The sequence below is a fragment of the Benincasa hispida genome, chromosome 12, assembly GCF_027475165.1.
Source record: "Benincasa hispida cultivar pf3 chromosome 12, pf3_genome.v1.1, whole genome shotgun sequence".
Taxonomy (NCBI): Eukaryota; Viridiplantae; Streptophyta; class Magnoliopsida; order Cucurbitales; family Cucurbitaceae; genus Benincasa; species Benincasa hispida.
In genome coordinates, this window is record NC_143489.1 from 35,343,452 (window position 1) to 35,364,008 (window position 20,557).

At 34.4% G+C, this 20,557-nt stretch overlaps 1 protein-coding gene and 1 non-coding gene across 3 annotated transcripts; both read left to right on the forward strand.

The window, feature by feature from the left end:
* The first annotated feature begins 14,124 nt into the window (after positions 1-14,124).
* LOC120068318 (cytochrome C oxidase subunit) lies at positions 14,125-20,557 on the forward strand. 2 transcript variants are annotated; one of them, XM_039020035.2, is made up of 7 exons: positions 14,125-14,665; positions 15,559-15,887; positions 17,046-17,198; positions 17,445-17,537; positions 18,088-18,146; positions 18,866-18,959; positions 20,049-20,557. In XM_039020035.2, exons 1-7 carry the CDS (start codon positions 14,188-14,190, stop codon positions 20,265-20,267), a joined length of 1,425 nt encoding a protein of 474 aa, XP_038875963.1. In that variant the 5' UTR covers positions 14,125-14,187; the 3' UTR covers positions 20,268-20,557. The 2 variants fall into 2 exon arrangements, with proteins under 2 accessions (XP_038875963.1, XP_038875965.1); XM_039020037.2 differs by having other exon boundaries at positions 14,125-14,641.
* LOC120068705 (U6 spliceosomal RNA) lies at positions 15,068-15,175 on the forward strand. The gene has a single exon (XR_005479332.1). It is a non-coding gene; the product is annotated as a U6 spliceosomal RNA (small nuclear RNA).

Here is a 20,557-nt window from a genome sequence, read left to right on the forward strand (position 1 = left end):
ATAACGTCATTGATACTAGAGACTTGCATCTCACCTAAACGACTATAAGTGACACGACCTCAATCCTGAGTGTTTTGTGAACTCCTGCCTTTGAGGGCGATCCTTTGATTAGTATGGGTGAGAGTGACTAGATTGCCAACTTAACATGCCTACCTTTTTTAGGATTTGTCTGATCTGGGAGTTGGGAACTCAATCCACAATATGAAATTCACTTCTTTCCCGAAGCAGGGATAAGTGGAGAGATTACTCTCTTAAGGGCTGATTCCGGGGCTTGAACATAATGGCCACAGCTTCTCATAAGAAAAAAAGATTAAATCATAGTAGGACTATGGTTTATGTTCATTAGAGGGATCAGTGGTACTTAAGGAGACAGATGTAACTATAGGGGCATAACGGTTATTGGCCCAGTTGTACTTACGAGCGATTTGCGAAGGGTTGTCACACTACTGATTAGTTAAGATGGACACATTATATATCTGTAGTGAGGAGAGTTCAGCTGTCGGTCTTTAGTGGAGTGACTGGCAGTTAACGGATGGTGGATCTCGTGTCTAAAGAGTTTAGTCAGTTATTCACGTACCGTTGGAGCTTCGGAACTACAGGTCCATGAGGTCCCCTTGGTAGCTTGGATTCATGTTGAAGGATCAAATTCTTGGTGTTGATTTGAAATGTTCAAATTGACAAGAGGTATTTTGATTATATGTGATATAATTGGTATGATGTATGTGATATATCTAGTGGAGGATTGATGTAAATGAGATTTACATTAAATACCATGGAATAGGAAAAGAACTATGGTTTATATGTTTCATGAGATGAAATATTAAAACTATAGGTTATAAATATAGTATGATAAGTTGGTTATCATTTATGTTTATAATAATATTAATTATTAGATAATTAATACTTTTTCTTTTAATAACCAAAGTAGTGGGTGGTTATTGATCATGGTAACCGTGAGTTTAAAAGGAAATCGGTTTCCTATTTTGAAAAAAGAGTGTTTTACAAAAGTTTGAAAAGAATTTGAGTTTTTCTCCGGCAAAGATAAACTCACGGAAGTCATCAAGTAAATACAGATTTACTAAATGACGGCTGGACGAGCTAATCGATCGTGCAGGTGCTAGCTAAATGATCGTGCAGTGTTTACTAAACGATCGCTAACCCAAGGTAAACGATCGTGTAGATTCAACCGAGCTAAACGATCGCATAGCTTTTGCTAGACGATCGCATAGTTTTATCTAAACGATTGGGCATCGACCTATACGATAGGTCTCCGACTTCTCCCACTTGCCCAATCGTGTACGCGATCATTCTTTCCTCTGTTCGTCTGCCTCACACCAAGTCCGAATAGAGCCCACCCTTTGGATTCTCACACCGAGAATACCAAGGTCACCTTGTTGGTGGTGTCAAACTCAACTCGACACCGTCAAGGTTTTTCGGAGGCCGTTCGTGGTGCTACGGAGGTCATTCGCTGTTGCGGAGGAGTTCGTGACTAAGAAGATCGTTGAGGACAAGCACGAAGTATTCGTGCGGTATTGTGGTCGTGTAGATCGAGCGTTCGTGGTTGCTGTTGTTTGATCAGAGGGTGCATCGGAGGGTGGAGACGCTTCCACCTTTGTTAGTACAGTTTTTCCTTTTGTACATTTGATGTTCATGCTGTAATTTATCCATATATTTGCATAACTGTTTGTATTGAAGTCGACTATAAATGATTTTTTGATTTGTGATTGTAATTTGGAATGGTCTTGCTTCCGCTGCTCACGAAAATTGGGATTCCGATTTTCTTCAATTGGTATCAAAGTAGGTTCTCTGATATTCCAAATTACAGATCTGAATCGAACAGTTTTTACAGTCGCGGTGGGTTTCTGCATTTGTAGTTAATCATTTTTTGCATTTGTGGATGAGTTGATGAATGTTTTGGGTTTAAATTGCCTTTTTGTTAATGCTTTCGTTATTACAAAGTGTTAATTTTAAAGGCCCCTGCGTTTTTGGGCGAAATTAACTTTGCAATCGAGTCTGTAATTTGAAAAGTTCGAGTTCGTCGAGTCGTTCGTGATGAAGCTTCGGTGCATGGCGATGCAGTTCTCAACGAAGAAGAAGATCAAGCGTTGATTGGATCGTGTAGCCTCAAGTAAATGATCGTAGGAATTTTACTAAGTGATCGTTTAGATATTATTTACTAGACGATCGTATAGTATTTTCTAATCAATCGTTTAGCTAATGCTAAGCGATGGGTTAAATTGTTTACCATATCGTGTAGTGTTGGTTGCGCGATCGCGTAGGCGCTGGAGGTAGGCGATCGTAGTTGGAGCATGCGATGCTCGTCATTTAGTAGAAAGCGCACACTAGATTATCGTGTAGTTAGCAAGCTTTATCGCTTCGTTACTACCTATGCCACCGCACGTATGTGATACGGAGACGCTAGCTAAGTGATCTCTTAGGCGATGGTGCTTCCCAGTATCGTAGTCACTTAGATGATTGCGAAAGGCAGGCGTCATGTGGAGTGCGCTAAGCGATCGTGTACTTCAGGCTTCATCGGTTTATAAAGGTACATGATCGTGTAGTAATAACTAAACGATCGTTTGGATTTTTCTAGACGATCGTATAGTAATGCTAAAGTTTAACTCTGGGAGCACTGGTAAGCGATAGAACGAAGGGTTTATTTTATCGTGTAGACGATCGCGTGGTGGTTAGTACACGATGGATGGTTGAAGAAGCGATACTTTGCCGAGCGGTTCAAGACCTGGTTCACCTGTTTGAACCGGAGACTCCTTGTCTTTGTAATAGTTAGCTTTCCCTTTTGTGATTTAGGCAATTTTACCCAGTTCATCAACTTTTATTGCTCAGTTCTTATATGCTAAAGTGTTGGTCATATAGATAAAAACCCACCTTAGCTTGTGCAATTACTCATGCATCATGTATTATAAATGTTATAATATTGCATGAAGAAATTATTTGAAAGCATGTGTATGCATCATGAAATATAAGAGTTATATTTTGCATGCATTGAGTATTATCATGCATCATCTTTTTATTATAAATGTTATAGTCTAAGGGTGAATGAAATCATGTTTTGCTTGTTTCATTACGATTTTGTATAAGTGTTATATAAAAGAAGTAGCAATGAATGGACAATGCATTGAGCATGACACTTAGGCCGTTTATAAGCATTATGAATGCCTTACATGTGTTAGCTTAGCATTTTGGTTGTTTCCGTTTATAAGTGTTATAAAGGAAATTAGACCTAAAATCAATAATTTAGAGTTGCATGCGAACTTAGGGTGAACTCAAGTTTTTTAAAAGGGTTTTAAAATTGGATTGAGATAGACCTAAGTTCAAGTGGTTCTAAAGAGTTTAGTAACCTAGCTTAATCTTTTAAGATCGGTTTAATAGGATTAAATTGGTTGGAATAAAAGATTAAATTTTTTGTAAACCTATCTATAAGGGATCTTTTGTCTAAGGCGGGTTCTGACTAGGCTAAGGTTCTTAAGTTGACGGAAGTGTAACACCCGTACCTGGGAACCTACCTGAAAAGGTGAATAGATAGATTTTCAACAAGCATGCGACGATTTGGTCAAAGATTCCATTAAAGAGTTTAATGGATGATGATCAAAAGTTGTTCAACTATCTAAAGTAAAAGTTACTCTTGGGAAAACCTAAAAGTCATTTAGTTAAAATCCTTAGCTGTGTTTTTCCTAAGTGAACTAAACCCTAGGTTATGAAATACTCAGTGGGAGGAGGAGACATATCAGATATGTCTATGATTCTACTCAAGTTTGTCCCTGTATGTTCACACTGTCAGATTCATGCTTGGCCTCGAGATGCCCCAGGATGCATCGCCCTTCGAATGGTGTTTGCATGAGTCAATATCAAGGTGGATGAAGAGAGTATTTATAGTAAGTGAGTGAAAGGTACGTGCCAACACGTCATATGGTCTCTGTCATTGGTTCACACCATGAGATCCTTCTATATGCCCTCGTGTCGCCTTCGATGCGGCCCCCTTCAGATAGGTTTTGAGCAGTTGGTCAATATCAAGGTGAACTCCATAAATGGATAAGGTCGTTTTAGGTTTTGCCCCAATCGGATTTTTCCCTTCGGATTGGCCTTTTGGGACGGACCTCTAGGGCTTAAAATGACGGGTCACACTTACGAGAGATTGTTAAGTAAGTTAATGATCTCTTGGCCAAATCAATGATGGCTAGTCGTTATAGGAGCAAGAGTTGTTCTGGTATTAATGACTGGTTGAGATCTTCTCAATTTAGAGGAGGGATAACTGACCTCCATTCGGTGGCTTTTGTCCTAAACCTTTGAAGCGTCATTGCGAAACTAGATGTCACACGGGGTTCATGTTAGTTTTGCTAAAACCTTATTCGATGTTGTTTTGTTTTACAACAGGTATTTGCTTAAAACCTAACGTAGGTCAATGTGTTTTTCATTTCAGTAACTCGTTAGTATTTCCGTTTAAAAGTTTTAAAAATGACCGATTTATTATAGTGGAAAGAATCGTGTGAAACAAATTTCGTGGCACACGACCTCCATCTCACTACTCTCCAAAAGAGAAGACAAGACAGTAAATATGATTTATTGGTCTTGGAGACATGTCTGATAGAGAATGATGATTCTGCCTGGATCCTAGATTTAGGTGCTACCAATCATGCCAGTTCCTCTTACCAAGGATTTAGTTTCTGGAAAACGTTACCACAGGGAGAGATGACTCTTCGAGTCGATAATGGTGAGGTTGTTTTAGCTGTTGTTGTAGGCAGGCTGAAGTTATTTGTTGACAAGAAACGTTATCTGTTACTGGATAATGCTTTTGTAGTTCCTCATACTAAGAATAAATGTTATCTGTTAGATCAAGCACTCGTGGTTGTTGTTGTTCGATCAAAGGGCGCATCAGAGCGTGGAGACGCTTCTACCTTTGTTAGTACAATTTTTCCTTTTTACATTTGATTTTCATACTGTAATTTCTCTGTTTATTTATATAACTGTTTGTATTAAGGTCGGCTGTAAATGATTTGTTGATTCATGATTGTAATTTGGAATGGTCTTGCTTACTGCTTATGGAAATCGGGATTCCGATTTCCTTCAATGAGGGCATCTGTTGAGAGTATAGATTGTATACGAGGTTGTTTCAGCCGTATAGATTGTATACGAGGTTGTTTCAGCCCAAAACTTCTCTGGTAAGATAGCATCTAATAAGAGACTCCTTACTCTTTCCATAATTGTTCTGTTTAGTCTCTCTTCCACCTTATTTAGCTGAGGTGTGTACCTCACAATCTTGTGTCTAATAATCCCTTGCTGTCTACAGAAAACAATAAACTCTTCTGCACAAAACTCAAGTCCATTATCAGTCCTTAAGCACTTTATTTGATAGTTAGTTTGTTTTTAACCATAGTCTTCTATTCCTTGAATTTCTCAAACACCACATCCTTAGTTTTTAGGAAGAATATCCAACATTTCCTAGAATAATCATCAACAAAAGTTAGGAAATACCTGACACCACTTAAGGATTGGAAAGGTGAAGGACCCCAAAGGTCTAAATGCACATAGTCAAGGATGGCCTTAATTGTATGCTGAGCCTTAATAAAATTATGCTTGGTAGCCTTGCCTATCACACAATGCTCATAGAAAAATAGGCTCTGATGAATTCCTTTAGGTAGAATTCCTTAGTTAGCAAGAGCTTGAAGGCCTTTGACATTGATATGTGAAAGTCTTTTGTGCCAAAGATCTCCCTTAGTAGGCTTCTTGGTAGTCACAACTAGGGCTAAGTGCATTTTCTGAACTCCTTGAACAACATAGACCTTATTTATTTTGATCCCTTTGAGAATAGGCTTACCATTATTCAATACTTCACAATAACCTTCATTTCCTCTATACTCACAACCAATTAAGTCTAGCATGCCTAGTGAGATTAAATTTCTCTTCAACTTAGGCACATGTCTGACATTTCTCAGTAGTTTGACTGTCTCATCTTCTAGCTTGAGTGAGACTGAGCCAATTCCTACTATTGGATATGAGTTATTGTTACCCATGTATACTGAACCTCCATCCAGATCTTCGTATGTGCTGAACCAGTCCTTGTCAGGTATCTATGAAAAGAGCACCTTAAATCTAGAACCCAATCTAGGTTCTTAGCTTGTCCAGCATCATCAGCTCTTTGATTTGATGTAGCTAGGGCATCTGAATAGAAAAAAAAAAAAAGTCCTCCCCTACTGAAGCTTCTCTTGACTGGTTTGTTTGACTTTTCTGTTGTTGTTGTTGTTTGTTCTTCTGTTCATTTTTCTATTTCAGGGTTCTGTAATCCTTGATTAGATGCCCAAATTTTTTGCAATATTTGCATTTAATCTTGGATTTTTCTTTGCCTTCTTCTGTGGTATTCTGCTTGCCATTCTCTTTACTGTTTTGCTTAGATTTACCTTTCACAAATAGACCTTCAGCACTAGTTTCTCTTCCTTGTTGGTTAATAGCTCCATTTCTTTAATCTTGAGAGCTGAAATGATTATGTTAGTAGTAACCGAGTATCTTCCATATTTCAAGGTTGTCTTGACATCTTTGTAAGAGTCTGGAAGTGAATTCAGAAGCACAAAGGCTTATTATCAGCCCCAATGTCTTCACCTTGAGTCTTAAACTCTACTGTAATTCTTTTAAAATCATCAAGGTTTTCTGTCAAAGTTTTTTAAGAGCTCATCTTGAAAGTAAAAAAATCTCTCTCAGAAAAAGTTTGTTTGGTAAATTTTTTGTTTCATACAATTCATTCAACTTAGTCCACATCTTAAAGGTTATTTCTTGATCAATAACCTGCCTGAGCACACTGTCTGATAAGCTTAGGATAAGCGTTCCATGAACAATCAGCTCAATATTCTCCCTTTCTTCTTCTGTTGCATAGCAGGTAATTTGGTTGGGTTTTCAAAGGCTTTGTGTGCCTTTTTTTGCCCCAAAACAACCCTGATCTTGGCTTTCTACAAGCTAAAGTATCCTTTCCCATCAAATTTCTCAATGGCATATCACGCTACTGCCATCTTTGATTTTTCTTTTATGATTTTGAATGCTCCAAGATCTTCTTGTTGGGATTGGTGTTCTAATTCTCCCGGAGTTTCATTGTTTGTAATGATACACATTATTTGATGAATAAAATAATTGTTATTTCATTTTGACATTTACTCATATCCAATAAACAAAACTCTTTGGTTATCTTATGTGAACTTAAGCATGTATATGTGATATACAAGTGGATCATGTCTTAAATGATAACCTAAATAGGTCTATAGTATAAGGATTAAGGTGGGATACCTGATCCTAGTGACACTATGGATACGGCCCACTTTGTAGAGGTTTGCAATTGTTGTAAACTACTACAGATGGTAGATCTTGACCATTCATGTGGAGACGTACGAGTGGAGGTGTCCTATACAAAGATTTTGTATAAGACCGGACCACGAGATGACTAAACTCTGTATATAACGATGTTGTTACTAGAGACTTACATCTCACCTAAACGACCATAGGTGACACGACCTCAATCCTAAGTATTTTGGGAACTTCTGCCTTTGAGAGTGGTCCTTTGGTTAGTATGGGTGAGAGTGGCCAGATTGCCAACTCAACATGTCTATCTTTTTGGGAACTTCTCTGATTTGGGAGCTAGAAACTCAATCCACAAAATGGAATTCACTTTTTTCCCGAAGTAGGGATAAGTAGAGAGATTGCTCCCTTAAGGGTTGATTCTGGGGCTTGAACATAATGGCCACAACTTCTCTTTAAAATAGATGACTCAGTCATAGCTGAACTATGACTTATGTTCATTAGAGGGATCAATGGTATTTAAGAAGTTAGATGTAACTACAGGGCCATAACGGTTATTGGCCCAACTGTACTTACGAGTGATCACTGAAGGGTTGTCGCACTGCTGATTGGTTAAGATGGACACATAATATATCTATGGTAAGGAGAGTTCAGCTGTTGGTCTTTAGTGGAGTGTCTGGCAATTAATGGATGGTGGATCCCTTGACTAAAAAGTTTAGTCAGTTCTTCACGTACCGTTGGAGCTTCGAGCTACAGGTCCATAAGGTCCCCTTGGTAGCTCAATGGATTCAGTTGAGGATCAGTTTTTGGTGTTGATTTGAAATGTTCAAATTGACAAGAGGTAATTCGATTATATATGAGATACATCTAGTGGAGGATTAATGTAAATGAGATTTACATTAAGTGCTATGGAATAGAAAAAGAACTATGGTTTATATGTTTCATGAGATGAAATATTAAAACTATAGATTATAATATAGTATGATAAGTTGGTTATCATTTATACTTATAATAATATTAATTATTGGATAATTAAATCTTTTTCTCTCATAACCAATTGAGTGGGAGGTTATTGGTGGTTTCATGGTAACCGTGAGATAAAAGGAAAATTGTTTTCTTAATTTTAGTAATGTTGAAAAAATTGATTTTGAGATTTTCTCTCTCGGAAAAAGAATCTCACAGAAGTTGTCAAGTAAATACGATTTACTAAGTGACAGCTTGATTAAGGTAAACGATCGTGTAGTGTTTTATAAGCAACAGATATAGAACTAAGCGATGAGTAAACGATCGCTTAGCTTTTGTTAGACGATTGGGCATTGACCTAATGATAGGTTTTGTCTTCTCCCACTTGCTCAATCGTTTACGCGATTGTTGTTTCCTCCATTCTTTTGTCTCAATCCAAGTCCACACAGAGTCCACCCTCTGGATTCTCACACCGAGAATATCAAGGTAGCCTTCTTGGTGGTGTCATACTCAACTCGACGTCATCGAGGTTTTGTGGAGGCCTTCGTGCTGTTGGGGTGTTCGTGACCGAGGCGATCGCTGAGTTCGAGTGCATTGAGTTCGTGTTGTGTAGCGGTCATTTTAGACAAGCGTTCGTGATCAAGGAGCATTGGCGATGAGTCTACCAATGTGCGTAGAGTTTCTCCTTGATTCTTTGTATTATCATGCTTTAATTTTTGTAATGAATGCATAATCGTATCTTTGTGTTTATGGTTGTAATTGTAATGTTCATACATGTTTGTAATTTGAAATGATCTTTCCGCTGCTCATGAAAATCCTCGTGATCGATTTCCTTCACTTCTTTCTTTAGTTCTTGACTAATCTTGAATGTTTCTTGCAGGCTCTGATACTACTTTGTTGTGTTGTCTTCAATACAAAGTGGGTTTTTTCATGAAACACCCGAGGCACAAACTAAAGAAAACCAATCTGCTTTGAAAACCAGTTGATATTACAAGCTGAATCAAAACCATGTGCTGAAAGCACAATCCGTGTGAAAGCACTTTTTGACCCTACATGTTGATGGCCAAGATTAGACTACAACACTCACTTGTCTGAAGACTTTGAATGACTATCTCACATTTTTCGTTCTTTCTGTTTCAGGGAGCTCGAGGGAGAGGGAAGAATAATGGTGAAATGCTGTCAATTTTCTTAGAGAGATCTGATGAAAATGAAGATCAAATTGCTATGCATGAAGAGTAAAGAGAAGGGGAAGAAGGAAGACACCAATCTTTAACGTGGTTCGGCCATAAAAGGACCTACATCCACGGAGGAGCTAGGATTTATTAAATCTTGTAGAGTTTCTTGAAGAATACATATACGTAGCTAGGATTCTTTCTTTAGTTTTCAATGCATTCAATCAGCTAGCTAAGTTGTACTTATATAGGACTTTACAAAGAACTGTTATAACAAACTTGTAAAGTTGATTTCAATAGTATTCCATAACACAAATTGAAACCTCGATTCCGACATGTTTTAAACCGATAAAAATTAGATCTCGCTTGGTTTCGATTCCAATCAGTTTTAATCAATTTTTCCTTTGTTTTGTCCATTAATTGTGTAAAACTAGTAGATAATAATGAAAGATATGAACATATTTAGTGAAAAATATAGAGAGTAAAGGGGAGGTCGAGAGTGAGATATAAGAACAAAATCACAACAATGATGATTTTAATGTCACGTTTAAGCGACATTGTAAGTTTTTGGTTGGTGGATAAAATAGACGAAGTTGTCACAAGTGACTCATGAGAGTGTAAGGTGCACATATGGGTGGGAGGGTCCAAGCTTCTAAATGTGGAAAAAAGGGTGAGAGAGATGAAGAAAGATGGATTGAAGGAGGAAAAAGGAAAGAGATAGAATGTGTGCAAAAAGGGATGACAAACTATCGGAATAATATTTTTTAAAGTTTAATTTTGAAAGTAGCCAAACCTTTAGATCAAAAAAATAGCAAATGGATTTTTTTATTTAATTAATTAATAATTAATATATCACAAAGATATCCTCAAAGAACACATATAGTGAATTTATTAAAAAATAATAATGATGAACGATAAAAGAAGCAGATTCTATCTACTTATTTGAGAGTTGATAATCTATAAAATAATTAGCAGTGATTTATTTTTCTTCCTCTTCATCTTTTGATTTCAAATTCAACATCTCTATTTTGTCTCATTAAGCCTCCATCGCGTTTTGTCCTACCAAAGTTTTTACAAAGGTAAAAAGCTTCCTCTACACATTTCTCCTCTCCTCTTCATGATCATAACGCTCTCGGAAGTAAGGTAGATAGATAATGGGTTCGTGGGTAACACCATCAACATGTGGTCAAGCTCGCGTAGAGATGGGTCACCAAATCTGGGTGACTAGGGTTTCTTTTCTTTTCAATTTCAAAACACATGGATATCACGTGAGTCCAACTTTTTGAAATCCTAAAATGCCCTTATCGTCTCTTTTAATTACAGTGTAATTAATTCGACATCTGTATTAATGAGACTATAATTAATTGTTCAACTATATATCCAGCAAACTTTCAGCACCAACTAACATCATTATTTCAAGCGGATATGTTTTCATAAATCTCGTGATTTAACCATTGTTTTGAATTTTTGTATTAAATTTAATAGTTAGTTTGAATATTTCATTTGAATTTTTGTATTAAATTTAATAGTCAGTTTGAATATTTCAACCTTCTACAACAACTAATTTTCAAATCTTGGTTTGAAATTTAAAATATCATATTATATTATTTTTAAATTGTTTCTATGATTATCTTATTTTGGATTTTTAAATCTTATATTATATTAGTTTTCCTAACTAACCCTTTATATTTTTAGTAGATTTTCTCTTAATCATAATTAAATCACCCGTTTTTTAAATTATTTTTATGATTATCTTTACTATAAATTTGTTTTAAATGTGGAATATAAAAAAAATCTGATTTTTATTAATTAGTCTTTTTTTTTTATTTTGAATCATATTATTTTTTATTTTAAAGATTCCATTGGGAAAAATAGCAAGATAGAAATTTCATCAAATTTATAGCAAATACAATCTCACATGTATTCTCATTTTTTTAACCTTCATATGGATTTTCAGTACCACAACTAATTCTGCCCATATTTAGCATAAATCTTGATTTAAAAAGGTAATCTTTGTTAAAAATAATATATATATATATTTATTTATTTTTCAAATATCATGTTTGATCTTATCTTCAATTTCAAATTTTATTTTATCTATTAATTTTCATCTATTTCTTATTTATTTTATTTTTTTTGTTCTCAATCGATGAAAGGTCTACTTTGGAGGCTTGACTTAACCAATCAAATCCATTGGTGCATAGATGTAAAGCTTGACTTAATCGACCATCACCGAGTTCAAAGTTTCTTCTTTCCAAAGTGAAGGTGATGTACCATAATTGAATACTGTTTGTTTCTCTTATGTTCATGAGATCTCCACAATTGAACACCACATTATGATTGGTTAGTAAGTTCAATTGATGATTTTTAATTGGGATTTTCATACTCTAATCTAAATCGGTGACTTTTAGATAAAGTTTTTATCAGTCCAACCCTCACTTTCTAAACTGATATTTTGGGTTTAGAATATTGTTACAAAATTTTGGGTAAATTCAAAAGTGATGTAGATGGTTTTATTAATTGATTTTGGTTTTATTAATTGATTATTGATTTTCAGTTGTATTTGTTGCATGTAGTTTGGAGACTAATTATACTGTATTTGTAGAATACCTTTTATGACTACAAAACCATCATCCCAATTATCGTTTAATTAATTTTTTCCTTTGCATATTTCTTTTATCGAACATCTTTATTTTCTCCTAAAATATCTCCCATATTTTAAATCATAAAACCATATTATTTTTTTTTCAAATATCAAAAGTAAACCATTTTTTTCAAATATCATTTTGTTTATTTGTTTCAACTTTTTAATCTTTTTTCAACTTATTTAATATTTTTGCATTTTGATTTTTTAATCAGTTTGAAAAATTTATACAATCGAATATTAGATCTTTTAATTAGTTTGAAAATTTTAGGGCGCAGAGTGAAGACAAACTAATCACATGAGGAAATTGTAGTTGTGAGGATAGATTTAGAGACAGTGATTCTATTCATGACCCAACATTGTTGGTACAAAGCTCTGATCAATCGATAGATGTTTATTTTAATTACAATGTAATTACGAATATTTCTTAATAAGTCAATTGTAATCTCATTTGTATGGTTAGAGGTAATTTAGACTTTAAAAAATTCGTTTATATTTTATTTTTAATTTATTTTGCTATTTTTATGAATGAAATGATGATTTGTTATTTTTGCAAATGAAAAGTTAAAATCGTTAGTCGAATATTAAATTCAAAAACCAAAGAAAATATTGGGATAATGGAATGGACTAAACCTCTTCATATGGGATGAGCATGAATATATTTGAAGGCACCAACATAACTTTGGAAAGAACATGCAGCTGAAGATAAATGAAAAAAAAATCAGAAAAATAAAACCAAAAATTGAAAATAACAAGATAAATATAAAAAGAAAAAGCCAAATAAAAAAAAAAAAGTCAGAAACATAAGATAATGTCATTTGGAAGATAATATGATGTTTGAAAAATTATTAAGTAAAAAAAATTGGTATCCTATTTTAAGCTGAAGATATGCATGGACATAATCCAAACTATAATTACATTGAAATTAAAAATGTTGATGATGACATTTTAGAATTAATAGAAAAAGGCCTCATGTTTTCTGTGCCCTTGGGCCTGAGCTTAGGTTTTGGGCCTTGCCTAAGGCAATCTCAATATCTTCTAATTTTATTAGAGAAATTGGGGTATATAACAACGTTCTAGGTTTCATTTGTATATATGACAAAGAATAAATTTTTTTTCAGGAATATAGCAAACCCTCCCTTTGCACGTCTGTAATATCCAAAAGACATAGATCTTAATTTTTTCCTAACTTATCTCCTCACATTGTTTTGAAATTAAAATAAAAGAAGAGATCTTCTTTTTCATTTTCTCAATTATCTAATCTATATATAATATTCGATTTTTCAATTTTATACCATCTCTCGTTATCATGTGTTGGTCGACTATACCAACCATAGATGCGATGCATGGGAGAGAAGATACATTGCAATTTTTTTTCGGAACAAACTAATTCAATTCCTCTTCCTTTTCGTACTAGCCAAACAGTATGTTGGTAATTCCTACATTTTGCACGTGGCAAAAATGACGACTTTTAAACTTGGTCGTAGTGGTGTTTCTGAGCAAAGAATAATCCCATGTTGCATCGATGAGGGTAAGTGAGTTTCTTGTCCCTATCATTTTTCTCTCATAATTTTCTCTATTTCTTTCTATGAAAGTATAGTCGTGGACTAGCTACTTCAATATTAAAGATTTCGGAAAAAAATTATTCTTATAAAGAAAAATTATTCATATTTTCAAATTAAACTTTACACCTCTTGTTAGTCCATTTTATTATTTATTTTTATTTGGTTAAAATATCATTAGACTACTTTGTTTAGTTTTAGTCGATGTAATTTCAAATCTTCAATTTTTGTCCTCGTATTTTTAATAAATCTTGAATTTAGTCTTTTAAATTAATTTTTTTTATCTAAATTGGTTAAATAATAATAATAATAATTTTTATGAAAGAAACAAAATAAAATTAAAAATGTTAATGGATAAAAATAAACTTAAAAAAAAAGTAATAGAACTAAACTTAAAATTTATTAAAAATAAAAAACTAAAATTAAAAATTTGAAAGTATGGGAAATTATATTTTAACATATTTATAGTTATATTAAATTTTACACAATTTTCTCAAGTCCGAAAGCACATGGAAACCAGAAATATCCAAATTGGTTTAATTTCAATGCAATGGCCTCTGTTTCATCCTCATGCCTCTCCTCTCTCAACCCCATCATATCTTCTTCAAAACATTCCCTCTTCATCTCCAGAACCTCCAACAAGCAATTTCCCACCAAATCTTTGAAGTTCTCATCATCTCCCAACCCGCCAAGTCCTGAAACTTCTCCACCCACTTCACCTGAAATTGTCTCTGATGCTGCATCGCCTCCTGTCGATCCTGTCAAGCTCGCATTCGAGCGAGCCAAGGCCTACAAGAAATTGTCACAGTCGGGCTCCAATTTGAATGTCGAACTGAAACCAGGTGAGGTTTCTGAGGGCAACTCTGTCGGAACCGGTAAATCAGGTTTATTGGGTTTCGATGGGGCTGACGAGCAGAGGAAAATGCAGGGTGGGGTTGGAATTGCGATGGAAAATGCTAACGCAGCGAAGGAGGAAACGAGGATTGCAATTGATGGCACCAAGGGTGGGGAAATTAACACCAACGAAGGTCAATTTTGTTAATGTTGATTTGAGTCAGTGTTGGAATTATTCTGATTCAGTTCAAAATTGTAATGCGGTATGATTTCTACCCATGTATGGAGTGAGACAAGCTGTTATTCTGAACTTGAAATGAACACTTTGTTAGAGCAATCTTATATATATAAGAAACATAACCTCCATTAGTACAAAGAGCGAAGGGGAAGGGGAAGGGGAGATGAGTAATCCCCACACAACAAATTACAAATATAGGTCCAACCAATATAAATTTGGGTTAGGCTATAATTACAAAAGAATTTAGAAGTGGAGGATCACTTAGAAGCAAAAGAGTAACCGAAAAATCTGATCTGTTTAGTTTGTATATTATATATAGAAATGTAGGGAGAAATATGTTCCAAAAGTCTGGATTTATGTTGCTGGTTCGGGGACATCTGATAAAATTGTAATGACACAAAGAAGATTAGCATGACCCTTATGCAAGGATGGCAAAAAAAAAAATCAAGAAATGGTCAAAATGTTTAAAGAAAGTTTGGATTTATGTTGTTATTTGAATATGTATAGTTTGAGAGGTTTGTTTCAATAGCCTTACTTTATATACCCGATGGGACTAGTAATTCTATAAGGGTTAGTAAGCACGTATTTAAGAGACAAGCATAGCCTTGGTGTCTGAACTGAACCTCAGACAAGCCTAACATCCCATTGATAGGTTTTGATTTTATTTTCGTTTTTATGCAATTCAAGAGATGAACTCTTTAGTTCTGAGTTGTTAATTTCTTAGTTTGGTTTATGTTCTCTTTATGATCTTATGATGGTCTGATATTCTTTTTCCTGTGTACTAACTATTATAAGGAAAGAGTACCGTAAGTAACTTGAGTTGATATTAATGGTTAAAGTGATCTTCAGGATTGAAGGGCAGAGAAGGGGAAAATTTGGGAAACAAACAAAAGGATGATAAGAAGGGAGAGCTTTCTATCTCAAGCATTGATTTTATGGGGCTTGGCTTTGCGGATAAGAAAAAGACCAGGGGATTGCCAGCTGGATTGGTTCCAATTGCAGACCCCTTTTCTGTAGAAGACTTGCCTGAAGTGGAAATAATTGTAGGTGATTCGAGCAAGTTTGACGATGCAACATCATCCGAAACTAAACCAACTCAGGAAGATGATTCTGATCTATACAAACCCAAGGTTTCTACTTGGGGTGTCTTTCCTAGACCTGGCAACATTTCAAAGACGGTAAAAGATCTACTTTTATTGTGTTTTTGGCAAGAAAGATTCCACTAGCCCCCTTCTGTCATTTTTTTCTTTTCTTTTTCTTTTTTGTGGAAAATAATATGTCCTTACATCTTTATTTTCAATAAATGATGTGTTAATCCAAGTAGGGAAGCCTAAGTTCAGGAACAAAATTTCCATGCAAAACTTTTTATGTAAGACACATGTCTGAAACGTAAGCTAGTGTTGGTATACGAGGAATTGAAGACTATATAAAACCTGTGACAGATTGTCTATTGCATCAGATGAATTCATATATATCAGTTGAAATTCCTGAACACATGTTAATTGTTAACCTTTTGACAAGAAAGATTATCTTCACCAGTACCCTCACATGATGGAGAAAGTGCTCTCTCCCTCTTTTGATTATTTTGGAATATCATGATGCCTTTCACATCTTCAATATTGTGTGTGAATGTGTGTTACACCTCAAGATGGAGTGTGACCATAAGTTGGTTTATCAAGAACAACAACCAAGTACCATTGTTCACAATTAGCAAATATTTACTAAAAAAAGGTACTGTATCATATGTGCTGGAGGACTTGATAATGGGCGAACAATGTGGGTGTAGCATATGCATACTACCACAATACAGAAAGTACTGTATGTCCAACAATTCCACAAGTATTAATAAAATTGTGACTTCTAAAGTGTTCAAGGCATATTTACTTCATCGATGATGATCAAAGTAAAACTCCTTGAAAGGAAATTATTTAATAATGGTGTAATTGGATTCTGATAGATTTCATTAATACATTTGTAAGAGTATGGTATTTCGACATCTTACCTAAGGCCTCATTTATGAAGGCACATATTAAGTTCCTAATAACAAGAAAACAAAAAATGGGACTATATTGCAATATCAAATAGAAATTGCAATATCAATAGCCTTTCAAGAGGGCTATCCCACCTTGGACAATCTCCAAAATAATTTCCCTCCCTCTAAGATACCTACGTTCCTCTATTTATAATAAAGTCATCCCTAGCTAAAGTTTTACTGTGCCCTTACTAATTTTCCTAGGTATCCCCTATTAGTATTCTTGCCCTTACTAATTTTCCTTTGTATCCCCTATTAGTATTCTCCCAACACATTTTTTATAATTCTTTTCTTTCTTATTCAGTTTGGAGGTGGAAGAACTCTACGCCCTGGAGACGTGCTTGAAACAGATGAAGAAAAAGCTGCGAAGGAAGCACGCACAAAAGAACTGATTGCTGCATACAAAAAAAAATTTGGCTTGACCATAGATCCGAAACTGAAATCTGAATGTGAAGTGGTGAGCTTAATTAGAAACAAACATTATTAACTTTCATTTATTTTGTCTTTTTTCTTTAACAAGAATAAACATCCTTTATTTCGGTTTTGTGGCATTCGTTTATCAAATTTGTGATTTGATTTTTCAGATTATTATCCAAGCTTAAATATTGCAATTTACAAAGTAATTTGTTCTTCGTTTACATATGGAAATTCTCTCCCTACTTCTAATGTTAAACATATTCTTATCAGCATCTCATAATTGCAGGCACTAGAGGAAGGTGATTCATTGATGAGTGTTGGAAAACTCAAGGAAGCCTTACCATATTACGAGACAATTATGGAAAAACTAAATTTCCAGGTAGGTCTTTTGTATTTTAAGTTTCTTAACAGCTTAGAAGAGAACATTTGGTAGAATGCAATATTGAACTCACTCAAATGAATTTTCTTCCTTTCCTTTAATTGCAAATAGGTATCGAGGCCTTTCATTTATTTAAAACAGAGAGAAAAGAGTGCCTAGGCACCATACGTAAGTTACCTAGCCAATTTGGGATGGCTAATTATCTCCCACAAACATCTCTCTCGAGTCCCTCTTGACAATATATATTCCAGCCGGCCCAAGTAACTAACTACCGAGGAGTAAACATTTACGATAGGACCATCTAACTGTCTTCCTAGATTCTCCTATCTAAATGAAGAACACCTTCAACGGTGTCTCATTTGGTCTGCTTTTGCTTTATAGCAGAATATTAAGGTTTCTAAAATGATCGCTGAATAGATTAGATGTTTTTGATGTTATAAATAAATAAATATATATATATATACACACAAAAATTAGATATAGTTATTCGCATGCTTTGTTTCTTTTATCTCCAACTATTTTTGTTTACTTGAAAATAATGTTTGTGCAGAGTGAGCTTCATGGACTTGCTGCTTTGCAATGGTCTATCTGTCAAGATTCCCTTAGTAGGTATGTTTATGGCCTTCGAATAAACTTGAAAACTTCATATTGCTCAAAAAGCTATTCAATTCTTTCATCTATGGCTAAGCTTATAAGTAAAGATCAGTTTCGCATGAATATCTTTTTATGTACTCTCTGATTTTGATCACGCAAATGTCTTTTGAAATGAAGAATTGTTTATGTAATGTGGTTCATCAATTTTATATTTTGAATTGTTTTTCAAAAGTTTTTTTGAAAGTAAGGGTGCATTTGGTAAGTGATCTGAAAATGAAAGTCTGGAAACAAGGGATTTAGTGATAATAGAGCTGTATTTCGTGTTTTGTTTGGTATTCGATTGGCTCTTTATTTATTTACTTATTATTATTTTTATTGAATCCTTTTTAAGTCGTTGAATCTAAAAACAAGAAACAAAATCTAAATTGCGTGCCAAGCTTTAAATGTCTCTTGGGTTATTGAACTCAACAAATCAGTCAAGAATGTGCCCTTCCAAAAAAGTTCCAAACTTAGAATCTATAAATATTTGAATGAAGAGACGATTTGCCGTCAATGAAACTGGTATTTAAAGACTTATTGGTTAAATCTAAATTTTTGTCAGTGTATTATTTAATCCTTTACTAAAAATCAATGCAAGGAGGGAAACAGAGTATAAGACTGAAAATAGAGAAAGAAACCAATTATTATTATTATTATTTTCTGGTTTATGATACGACAATTGCCCTACCTAACAGGCCGGATGAGGCTCGAGAAATGTATGAGAAGCTTCAGTCTCATCCAAATCCTCGAGTGAGCAAGAAAGCAAGGCAGTTCAGGTTTAGTTTCCAGGTAACTAGCGATGCCATTTTGTTGATAAACTTGTTTGGTATGACGTCAAATATAAAGCCACTAGTTCTTCAATGAATCAATGCTCTTACTGATCGACAAGGGAACATCAAACTGCAAGGACATGGATGCTAATGTAGTGAAGATGTTAGGATACCTCCTAACTCAAAGAACATAAAGATGAGATAGATAACACTAAAAGATAGATCTATATTGTAATATCAATGAAGAAATTACAATATACCATAGCCTTTCGAGAGGGCAATTCTCCCAAATTTTCAATAAGGAAATCACTACAAAATTATTCACACTTGTAACATTCCTCACCGACTATTTATAACTAAAATCCCTAACAAACTTACTATCAATTATTAATATGCCCCTTCTAATAACCATGCTAATATTTACTAATAATCCTATTTTCATAATTAGGGGTCTTACAGAAGACTACGGTTTGAATCAAAACTCCAGTATTGTGTAATTGAATGCTAAAATACAAACCTAAGGCCTAGTACTTATATGGGCACAAGCTGGCCAACTAACCTAGAGCTCTCAATAGATTACCAACTTGGTCAAAGGATAATTAAAAAATAACCCACGGTAAACTAAAGAACAAGGAAGCAAGAATTTAAAAAACCTAAAGAAAATACAAGATCTTTCAAGAAACTTAATAGGAGCCAAAGTTGTGAGAATCATGCTACATCATGCTTGGTCTAGCATGCGTAGTTTGAGTAGTTTACTTGTTTTGATAAGCCCGGTTGGGTAACCATTTGATTTTTAGTTTTTAGTTTTTGAAAATTAAGTCTATAAGTACTTCTTAGACCTTTAATTATTTTGCTTTTTTTTAATCTAATTTTTACCAATGTCTTAAAAAACCATGTCAAAATTTGAAAACTAAAAAAAGTAGTTTTTAAAAACTTGTTTTTGTTTTTGGAATTTGGCTAAAAATTCAACTCTTGTATTTTAGAAAGATACAATCAAAATGATTACCTAATAGGGCCCGCATTTGGTTCGAAGTTTGAAGTGTTTCTTGTAACTTCATTACTATTCTTTCTGATGGTTGTATGGATGTGGACATTTTCCAATGCACAGGCGATGGAAATGATGAAGGTAACAACAAGCTCGTCTTTCCTTCCAAATGACAGTAACTATCGGAACTATTTTGAAGCTTTTCTTGACAACAAACTTAACTACTCTGCTGACGAGTCCGGGATCGGGGAAGGTTTACTTAATCAATCTCTTCCCTATATTATTTTTCTTCTTTCTCCTATTCTTCTGGTGCTACTTGCTGCTGTACAAAAGAGAATATAAAATCATCCTGTACAATAGAGAAGTCATAATAAAATATAAGGGGATCATTCCCCTTATTTGTATATAGAGGTATTCTTTTATGCTGTACAGCAGATAATAAAATCATCATATAGTATTAGACATAACATAATACAATGGGATTTATATCCTTAAATTCTGAGAAGACTTGTACTTATCTGTCATACTGTCGCTGCTGGTTATATACATCTGTTTTAGTGTTGTAGTAAGTAACTAAACAAATGTAATATATTTCAATGAGAGTGATGAATGAAAATCACTTCTTCCTCCTA